Source organism: Physella acuta, unplaced genomic scaffold (genome assembly GCF_028476545.2).
Source record: "Physella acuta isolate Inbredline_101_S28 unplaced genomic scaffold, ASM2847654v3 ptg000075l, whole genome shotgun sequence".
Taxonomy (NCBI): domain Eukaryota; kingdom Metazoa; phylum Mollusca; class Gastropoda; family Physidae; genus Physella; species Physella acuta.
The window spans coordinates 207501-218521 of NW_026731595.1; the positions used below are offsets into that span (position 1 = coordinate 207501).

The 11021-nt window shown below is 40.5% G+C and overlaps 1 protein-coding gene across 6 annotated transcripts in view; it reads left to right on the top strand.

The window, feature by feature from the left end:
- LOC131953133 (cytosolic carboxypeptidase 1) overlaps positions 1 to 5987 on the top strand; it is a 102207-nt gene extending 96220 nt beyond the window's left edge. For all 6 annotated transcript variants that reach the window (XM_059316168.1, XM_059316214.1, XM_059316205.1 and 3 more), the window contains 2 exons: positions 4042 to 4184; positions 5321 to 5987. In XM_059316168.1, coding sequence (XP_059172151.1) covers positions 4042 to 4184; positions 5321 to 5432 — 255 coding nt within the window. In that variant the 3' untranslated portion in view covers positions 5433 to 5987. The remainder of the gene's footprint in view (positions 1 to 4041; positions 4185 to 5320) is intronic.
- The last annotated feature ends 5034 nt before the right edge of the window (positions 5988 to 11021 follow it).

Sequence of the window (11021 nt, forward strand, 5' to 3'; positions counted from 1 at the left end):
TGTGTGGTGTCAGGGTCTGTGTGTGTGTGGTGTCAGGGTCTGTGTGTGTGTGGTGTCAGGGTCTGTGTGTGTGTGTGTGGTGTCAGGGTCTGTGTGTGTGTGGTGTCAGGGTCTGTTTGTGTGATGTCGTGGTCTGTGTGTGTGTGGTGTCAGGGTCTGTTTGTGTGGTGTCAGGTTCTGTTTGTGTGGTGTCAGGGTCTGTGTGTGTGTGTGGTGTCAGGGTCTGTGTGTGTGTGTGTGGTGTCAGGGTCTGTGTGTGTGTGGTGTCAGGGTCTGTTTGTGTGGTGTCAGGGTCTGTGTGTGTGGTGTCAGGGTCTGTTTGTGTGGTGTCAGGGTCTGTCTGTGTGTGTGGTGTCAGGGTCTGTGTGTGTGGTGTCAGGGTCTGTGTGTGTGGTGTCAGGGTCTGTGTGTGTGGTGTCAGGGTCTGTCTGTGTGTGTGGTGTCAGGGTCTGTGTGTGTGGTGTCAGGGTCTGTGTGTGTGGTGTCATGGTCTGTGTGTGTGGTGTCAGGGTCTGTCTGTGTGTGTGGTGTCAGGGTCTGTCTGTGTATGGTGTCATGATCTGTGTGTGGGGTCGGGTCTGTGTGTGTGGTGTCATGGTCTGTGTGTGTGTGTGTGGTGTCATGGTCTGTGTGTGTGTTGTCATGGTCTGTGTGTGGGGTCGGGTCTGTGTGTGTGGTGTCATGGTCTGTGTGTGTGGTGTCAGGGTCTGTGTGTGTGGTATCATGGTCTGTGTGTGTGGTGTCATGGTCTGTGTGTGTGGTGTCAGGGTCTGTGTGTGTGGTATCATGGTCTGTGTGTGTGGTGTCAGGGTCTGTGTGTGTGGTGTCGGGTCTGTGTGTGTGGTGTCAGGGTCTGTGTGTGTGGTGTCAGGGTCTGTGTGTGTGGTGTCAGGGTCTGTGTGTGTGTGTGGTGTCAGGGTCTCTGTGTGTGGTGTCAGGGTCTGTGTGTGTGTGTGTGGTGTCAGGGTCTGTGTGTGTGTGTGGTGTCAGGGTCTGTCTGTGTGTGTGGTGTCAGGGTCTTTGTGGTGTCAGGGTCTGTGTATGTGGTGTCAGGGTCTGTGTGTGTGGTGTCAGGGTCTGTGTGTGTGGTGTCAGGGTCTGTGTGTGTGTGTGGTGTCAGGGTCTGTGTGTGTGTGGTGTCAGGGTCTGTTTGTGTGGTGTCAGGGTCTGTCTGTGTGGTGTCAGGGTCTGTGTGTGTGGTGTCAGGGTCTGTGTGTGTGGTGTCAGGGTCTTTCTGTGTGTGGTGTCATGATCTGTGTGTGTGTGGTGTCAGGGTCTGTGTGTGTGGTGTCAGGGTCTGTGTGTGTGGTGTCATGGTCTGTGTGTGTGGTGTCAGGGTCTGTGTGTGTGGTGTCAGGGTCTGTGTGTGTGGTGTCATGGTCTGTGTGTGTGGTGTCAGGGTCTGTGTGTGTGGTGTCAGGGTCTGTTTGTGTGGTGTCATGGTCTGTGTGTGTGGTTTCGGGTCTGTGTGTGTGGTGTCAGGGTCTGTGTGTGTGTGTGTGGTGTCATGGTCTGTGTGTGTGTGGTGTCAGGGTCTGTGTGTGTGATGTCAGGGTCTGTGTGTGTGGTGTCAGGGTGTGTGTGTGGTGTCATGGTCTGTTTGTGTGGTGTCAGGGTCTGTTTGTGTGGTGTCAGGGTGTGTGTGGTGTCAGGGTCTGTGTGTGTGTGTGGTGTCAGGGTCTGTGTGTGTGTGGTGTCAGGGTGTGTGTGGTGTCAGGGTCTGTGTGTGTGTGTGGTGTCAGGGTCTGTGTGTGTGTGGTGTCAGGGTCTGTGTGTGTGTGGTGTCATGATCTGTGTCTGTGTGGTGTCAGGGTCTGTGTGTGTGGTGTCATGGTCTGTGTGTGTGGTGTCAGGGTCTGTGTGTGTGTGTGGTGTCATGGTCTGTGTGGGTGGTGTCAGGGTCTGTCTGTGTGTGTGTGGTGTCAGGGTCTGTTTGTGTGTGGTGTCATGGTCTGTGTGTGTGTGGTGTCATGGTCTGTGTGTGTGGTGTCAGGGTCTGTGTGTGTGGTGTCAGGGTCTGTGTGTGTGGTGTCATGGTCTGTTTGTGTGGTGTCATGGTCTGTGTGTGTGGTGTCATGGTCTGTGTGTGTGTGGTGTCAGGGTCTGTGTGTGTGGTGTCAGGGTCTGTGTGTGTGGTGTCATGGTCTGTTTGTGTGTGGTGTCATGGTCTGTTTGTGTGTGGTGTCAGGGTCTGTGTGTGTGGTGTCAGGGTCTGTGTGTGTGTGGTGTCAGGGTCTGTGTGTGTGGTGTCAGGGTGTGTGTGGTGTCAGGGTCTGTGTGTGTGGTGTCAGGGTCTGTGTGTGTGGTGTCATGGTCTGTGTGTGTGGTGTCAGGGTCTGTGTGTGTGTGGTGTCATGATCTGTGTCTGTGTGGTGTCAGGGTCTGTGTGTGTGGTGTCATGGTCTGTGTGTGTGTGTGGTGTCAGGGTCTGTGTGTGTGGTGTCAGGGTCTGTGTGTGTGTGTGGTGTCATGGTCTGTGTGGGTGGTGTCATGGTCGGTGTGTGTGGTGTGAGGGTCTGTCTGTGTGGTGTCAGGGTCTGTGTGTGTGGTGTCATGGTCTGTGTGTGTGGTGTCAGGGTCTGTGTGTGTGGTGTCAGGGTCTGTGTGTGTGGTGTCATGGTCTGTGTGTGTGGTGTCAGGGTCTGTGTGTGTGTGGTGTCAGGGTCTGTCTTTGTGATGTCAGGGTGTGTGTGGTGTCAGGGTGTTTGTGTTTTCAGAGTGTAGCAGACTTCTATCAGCTTGCCCATGTTTATCTTAGACCTTATTTACAGTTGAAGTAACTTAAAAAGTGAGTATTGAAACAGTGGTATAGATCAGGGGTCTCCAAACTTTTCAGCCCGAGGGCCGCATTAACGATCAAATATCAGTTCGGGGGCCAGAGTTTCTTCCATGCATCTCTTTGGGGTGGCGGAGTCCCCCCGCACCACCCTCCAACGAAATATAATATATATAGAAATATATATATATATTTTTTAACTGCCCACCCCCCCCCCCAGGAGAAAGTCTGAAAGAAACACTGTCGTGGGCCGACAACACACTCGAGGTTCAAGTTTGTTCTCCTTGGGCAAACTCAAAAACCCACCCGCCATTTTTTTAACTTGTCTCTAAGGAGGTCATTTGCTTGCAAATCAATGACCTCCATCTGCTGTTCATCTGGGCAACTGGTTACATTTGCTTCAATTCGTGTTTGAAACAGACTCTCTCTCTTTCTGCCTTTGAATCCTAGTCAAAAAACCGCTACTGAAAGTGCAGCTGGAGGTCTTTGGTGATCTCGCATACAAATGATGTGGGGAACACAGCTGTTGCTTCAGCCATGAAGGCCTTGCACTGCTGAAAGTGCGTCAAGTTGTTGGCCTGTACTTGTTCCAAAAACATGGAACAACTGTCCAGCGACTCATCCATTGCAATTGAAAAATTGCGAAACTTGTTAGCAGTTGTCACTCTTTGAGTCACAATGTTTTCATCAATGTCTGCAACACGGAGGGCAATGTTATTTGCAACCAAAGCTACATTTTCAAATTGTTTTAAATTTTCTGGGCAAAGTTCCTCAGCCACCTCTAACAAACATTTTTTTTCCGTGAACAAAAAGATCTCCGCGAGCCGGACGAAAGGACCTCGCGGGCCGCATCCGGCCCGCGGGCCGTAGTTTGCAGACCCCTGGTATAGATTATAGGATAGATTTTCTGGGAAGTGTTGAAGAAACAAGACGAACATCTAGAACACCATTTTTTCTGGGATAACAAAGCAGTATAGCATTTCTACCTTGGATAAAGATTAAAACTACAATATTAGAATATTAGTCTACATATATTTTACTTGAGAGCAAAAACTTGCAAAACTAAATTGTTTGACATTATTATTGAGTACGTTATTTTTCAATTGAAAACTTGACATAAACAATCATGCAGGTGAGTTCATCTGACAATTGAACCTAAAAATAAAAGGAATAAATATTCTAACTTCATTGAGATTTTGTAGTATTTTTGTAGTATGTCTAGATAGCTAGATGTCATCAATTTTATTGTGTGTGTGTTTTGAAAGGATATGCAAATGAACACTGAAATGCTTGAAGAAATGGGCCAGAAATTGTGTGAAACTTTGAACCAGTTGCCCCGGCTTAGAGGTGAACAACAAATGCCTGCACTGGACTCAGCTTCTTTTATAGGGACATCTGAAGATCCTTGGTAATTACACATTTTATAAGTCAGAAACTTACTTTACTCAATATCCGATATATTTTTTTAAACATCATATTGACACATTTTATCAGTCAGAAACTTACTTGACTCAATATCTATTTTTTTAAACATCAAATTGACACATTTTATTTAACAATTCTTTTACACACTTAAGATTTACAGCAATTAAAAGAGAATTGTGATTAAATATTTACCAAACCTCATTATTATATTTTTGCATAAATTTAAAACAAGTTGTATTCAAAAAGGAATAATTATAAGAACTATCTACAAAGTCCGAAGGAAATTGTAAAAATACGGTTCCCAGAAATGCGTTATCGGAACACTGCGTAACGGAAAACTGATTCTAAAACACTTAAATTTTGTCCGATGCCATTGAAAGATGTTTTATTATGTTACAAATGTACATGCACTCACTCTTTGTTAATACCTGTAAATGCTTGATTTAAGAAAACAAAAAATGCCTGTGCGCACTTTTTCCGTTGCAGTTTACCGTCACCAAAAATACAACTATGATAAAAAACTTGACACTTATAAAACTACAACTATGATAAAAAACTTGACAATTATAAAACTACAACTATGATAAAAAAAACTTGACACTTATAAAACTACAACTATGATAAAAAACTTGACACTTATTAAACTACAGCTATGATAAAAAACTTGACCCTTATAAAACTACAACTATGATAAAAAAAAACTTGACACTTATAAAACTACAACTATGATAAAAAAAACTTGACACTTATAAAACTACAGCTTTGATAAAAAAAAAAAAAACTAGACACTTATAAAACTACAACTGTGATAAAAAAAAACTAGACACTTATAAAACTACAACTGTGGAAAAAAAAACTTGACACTTATAAAACTACAGCTTTGATAAAAAAAAAAACTAGACTCTTATAAAACTACAACTGTGATAAAAAAAACTAGACACTTATAAAACTACAACTGTGGAAAAAAAAACTAGACACTTATAAAACTGGTCTAACTCACTCTTCTACTTTTACTTGGTTAGACATACATGAATTCTATGTGTTTTTAATAATCACTTTATAAGTGTAGACTTCGCCCTCCATTTAACTTCTTTTTTTTTTTTGTATAATTCTGAGCAGTGATGAACAATTTGGCAGCAGTTCATCATCACTAAAGAAAAAAAGTGTGATGGATTCAGATGAAGATGATTCTGTAGAAGAATGTGATGAAGAATTTGATGAAGATGGATGACAATCTAGTGTCTCCATCAAAGCAGTGTTTTATTATTTATTTTAAAAAAAGCAAAATTGATGTTTTGTTTTCTTCTAGATTCCACTGTAGCTCTTAATCTAGAAAGTCTTCAGTCAGTCATACAAAGTATAACTTTAATTACACTAACTTTTATTCTAGAAATTATTCAGTCACACATAGTATAACTTTAACAATTGTAACTCTTAATCTAGAAATCATTCAGTCTGTCCTATAAAGTATAGCTTAAATAATTACTGAATCATATCAAACTTCAAATAAAGATAATTTCTAAGTTCTAGAAATAGTCTACAAAATTACTAATAGTTCTAGTTTTGTTAATGAGCTTGTAAAAATTACCGGTATACATGAATTTTTTAGTTGTTTGGACAGTTGCTCAACATATCTTTTGTTAACTTGGTATACTCGTGTATTAAGGAAGTTATATGACAATATGACATGACAAGGAATTTTAAAAATTAAAAACAAAATAAAAAACTTAATTTTAAAAATGTGTGTTGTTATACAGAGGAAACTACCTGAATTAAATACATTATAATCATCCATTTTGTTTTGTATTTTTAAAATTGTCAGTCATTTCTTAAAACAATACAAAAATGTGTAGGGTTAGGGTACCAGTGGTGTAGCTAGGATTTTCAGGCCCCTATGTAAAAATTACTATTGGGCCCCTACTTTAATCTGTGAATTGTGTATTTTATACGCCCATATTTGTGTATATATACAGCGTAACCCTCACTCATTGGGGATGCTTTTACCCAAGAACACACTGACACCGACAGTTGTTGTCAAGTACTCGCTTTATTTACAGCATCGAGCCATGAAAGCGATGCAACACAGTAGTACGACGATTTCAAAGAGAAAATACTGAAGCAACAAGAAACCAAGAAAACAAACTAGCCAAGAAAAAAACTGTAGCCCTTCATTAGGTCTACATCTTGGTCACCGTGTCCACAGACAGCAGCCTTGCGTGTGACTGACACGGTTAGGCATGAACTACCCACAGTCCCATGTCACATGACATGGGACACGGGTAAAATCGCGCACCAGAGCATGAAAAAAACAACTACGTCAACAGGGCCACGACCCCACAGGGGCCGCAACTCAATGAATTAAAACTTCATATTTTTATCCCCCTTGGCTGTTAACCATATGTGTTACATACAGTATAATTATGTAGTACCTGTAGCATAAAATACCTTTGATTTTATATCACTTTTATGAAAAAACAAATTAACTGTAAGCTTGTAACCTTTAAGTAACCTAACACAGTAGCTATACGAGGCGGGGCTACTCACAATTTAGGCGTGACACCATGACAAAACTTACTATAAAACTATGTTTTATTCAGTGAAAATAATACAATATTAAGGAGAGGGGATAACACTCCACCAGAAATGCAAAATTGTTAGACTGGGTTGGGGTGACACTCACTAAACACACCGGATGATATCGAACCTTGTGAAGCCACTAACCAAATACTCATTTTAAAAAGTTGCTCATGATTTATTTAAATTATTTTTTTTCTTTCTTATACATTTGCAAAGTAATTAATATGTTCCTTGAAATCCATTAAAGCTACTTCTGTATGTTCGATACTTAGGGTGTCCAAGTTACTGACCCAAAGGGCATACAACTTGTTTCATAACATCATCATAATGGAGAGACTTGGGGCGCCCATCTGTATACTACTGCCGATGCGGCTGGAGGACACCCCTTATTTTCTTTAGCCATTGATTATAGTAGCCCTCCGTATCCCTCTGACATGGCGCTCATTAAAACAATTGTATGCGCCGTATTGCTCACGGGGGGAGCCCGGGGCGCCGGCTGATGCACATGTGCAGTTTGACCGTTGAATTAGCAGTAACCCTGACCCCTTGTACAGGACACTAAATTAACTGACCCCAGGTGCTAAGAAAGCCGCTGGGAATCTCTTGGTGGCAAACCTAACCGCCTTACTGTCAAGGGGCCGCTCTCCGAACGAAATTTGCACTGCTCCTCGTGTATGGGGTTGTGGTAGGAAATTTCACGATCAGTAGAGGTTTGTCTGAACTATTCTAAACGACTTCCCCATGTTTCTTGGCGATTGGATCATTTTAGTATTAATGCATAAAGGACAAGGAGACAGACAAACAAAAATCTTTGAGTAGCGGCATATTGATGATTAGAGATAAATTAGATAAACAAGCAAATTGTGATTAAGGTTAAAACTAGAGAAACATTGACACATTTTCGACTCAACTTGTTGTGAAAACACTGTCCCCGACTGTTATTTTTAAAAAAATGGCTCAATTGTAATCATGGATGGATGAATTTTTGTTGAGGACAAAGAGTTGAGAGGGTAGGGGGTGCAGGTTGGTGGTATAGAGAGTTTTTAGCGTTGCGTATAAATTTGTGGGTGCCGGATGCCAATCTCACAAAAAAAGTCAATGTTTAAGTTTATTTATTGGCTAATTCTATCAACGGCTTGCCCAACAATGCCTATAGTGTTATTAATACCGATGGGCCTTGTACAACCCCCACCCCTCCCCAGTTACAAATGTCTGGGGGCCTTTTTAGATATTTTGTTACTTCTACAGTAGAAAAGAAACTGGATTTCCGTTTTCTTTTTATAATTATTTTTATAATACAAATAAAATTCCAATGTAAAAGTTTTTAAAAATTAAAGAGGGAAAAGGGTCCCTATTTGCTTGGGCCCCTATGCCTTGTTTACGGTAGCTACGCCACATTAGGGTACTAATTCCCCAACAATCAGTGTCTTGTGCAGACAGAGCCTGACCACAGGGCAAGATGTAATTTCTCCTAGTTTTGAGAAATTTCACAATAAAATCCTTGTTTTCTAACCACTCAATAGTTTGTGATGTTTACAGACTGAGCTGACAAAAAATGACAGAAAATATCTACAAAGATATGTGATTATTTGTTGATTTATATGTTGAGAAATATAGAATTACGAGCCGACCCGCAGCGTATCATAAGCCGCTATTTAGTTGTTTTATTTTCTACTTTTCAGTAATTCATAATTTGTGAATTCGACAGTACCAATGCTGCCACTGAAAATATTTGCTTTAAAACACTAACCCCCCCCCCCCCTTTCCCCTAACCCCGACCCTACCCCCCCCCCCCCCCCCCCCCCCCCCGTGAAAGCAGCCTCCTCTTAGTTATTTCTTAGTTACCTCCTGTAAGTTTAAAATCGAACTAAATTATCTGCCCCTAATAGAAACCCGGCTCTACGATTTGTAAACATTTAGAGTGAACACAGCTCACCAGACAATGTGGGGTGGGGGTGGTAGTGATAGAGAGAAAGAGAGGGGACTGCAAGGAGGCGCTTGCAGCTTGTTTTCTAACGGCCCCCAGAAGAGAATTATATATATAGATGGGTGGTATTTTTCATAACACACTTGTAATAATCCCACTTTCATCTTCTTAATAATAAGTAAAAATATAAGATTATTCACTATTCACACATCAGCCTCAAATTTTGTTACATATTTAATTATTTATTTAAATACCCAGTATAAATATTAATTCTTTGAAAAATGTAGGCACATTGTAGTAAGGTGATCTTTTTAATGTTTGAATAACAAGCTATTTCATTAAACAAAGGCCACACAACAATCTCATCCCCAGCCCAGTATTGTCGGTCTGTGTGTGTGTCTGTCTGCCTGTCTTTTATACATTACTACACCTCTCATCCAGTGTTTCTTCCAGACTTTTTTCTCCGGGGGGGGGGGGGGGCACTTGAAATTTTCGGGGGGGCGGTAAACTTTCTTCGGGGGGGCGGACACTGTTAAAAGTATATATTTTCTATATAAATTTCATTTCGTTCGGGGGGGGGGGGGGGCGGTAAAAAATTTTCGGGGGGGGGGGGGGGGAATTCCGGATTTTTTTTTTTTTTTGGCCCACAACCATCCTCGTAACTTGCTTAACATAATTGCTTTTGGAACTAGTCCTCGATATTGCTTCGTTGAGGAGGAGATACGACTCAAAGCTGCGAACACACATCCATCCAGAAATGACGGGTTAATAAACGCAATTCTCCAGAATGGAAATTGCGCTATAAAATTGTAATCTAAAATCAAGTCTAACAGCACAATAGACTGTTTTCACTAGACCACTATTGCTTCTTTCAAAATATCTCCCATACTCGCAAAAAAGAAGTAACCTTTCATTGATGGTGAGTTGTTTAAGGAACTATTTTTGACTGGTGCCGATTAATTAAATGTTTCCTTTGTATTTATGTGTTTTGTTTACTTTCTTTACGTTTTGTAAATACATTTCTCTGTATGTATGCAATTTGAAAAAAATGCCAAATAATTTTATTATTTTCAAACATTTTTGTTTATTATTTATTAATACATTATGACTATACGAAAATAAGATAATAAATTATAGGAAAATGACCAGTTATGGAAGGAGTATGTCGATTTAAAATAGGTGGTGCCCGCCACCCTACGGATATTTTAGAATGTGCTCTAGAGTAAAAAAAAAGGTTGGGAACCCCTGATCTATAGCTAAATGTTTAGTCTCTTTTACTGTATGGTTCCGAGCTAGATTACAGACAGCGGAGATTGAAATAAGAGCATTGAAAAAGTGGTGGTTAGGGCACAATATCAGTAAATAACATCACTAAACAGGTGTTCGGTATGTAAGTCTCAGAGTTTCGGCGGAGGTCAAGACACAATTTCGATAATAGTATATCATAGTTTTAAATTATCAGTTAGGTTGAACAAAGTGACAAAGCATCACCTCTTGTCGTGATGTACCATTTTTTTTTTTTACATCGTTTAGTAGGTCTAGTGGCCTTAACTGTATGCAAATTGCAGTATTCGGACTTGTTATGAGACAAGCAATAAACAAGTTAATAAAAAGTCTAGTGACAAAATAAGCGCAATTTCCTTAATTAATTTTTTGTGACCGAACGAAAGGATATTTTTGAAAACTTTCTTCGGCAATATTGTTCTAAATTATGGCAGGAATCGATTGGTAAATGTTTCAAGTCGCTAAGTGGTCTGGTTGCCGAGATATGGGCCAAAAACTTCATATTTTTCCGAGGGTTTTTTGGCTTTTCCGGGAAATCCAGGAAGGAATTCCGGGAATTTTTTCTAGACTGACGACAGACAGACAGGAAGTGAGTTAAAAAAAAATTCATAAAAAAAGCGTTTTAATAAGAAGCTTTTATGTAATAATGCACTAAAAAGTAGAAAATAAATTATAGACTACTATTTAAATAACTAGAAAGAAAAGCGTGGGTCACTTTAGTATCTATTGGATACCCTTACTAATGTTAAGGAAGACACCCACGCTTTTCTTTCTAGTTGTTTAAATAGTAGTCTATAATTTAATTTCTACTTTTTAGTGCATTATTACATAAAAGCTTGTTATTAAAACGTTTTTTTATGAATTTTTTTTTAGTACTTTACATGTTTTATTTACAATCATTGAACGTGATGGCGCAGCTATTGAACGTGATAACGCGTGTGGTGTGGTTGGATAGACATGCCTACTAATTCGGTCCAAATTTTAAATAATTCATAAAAAGTTAATTAGGCATCCAATTAAGTCAAATTTAGT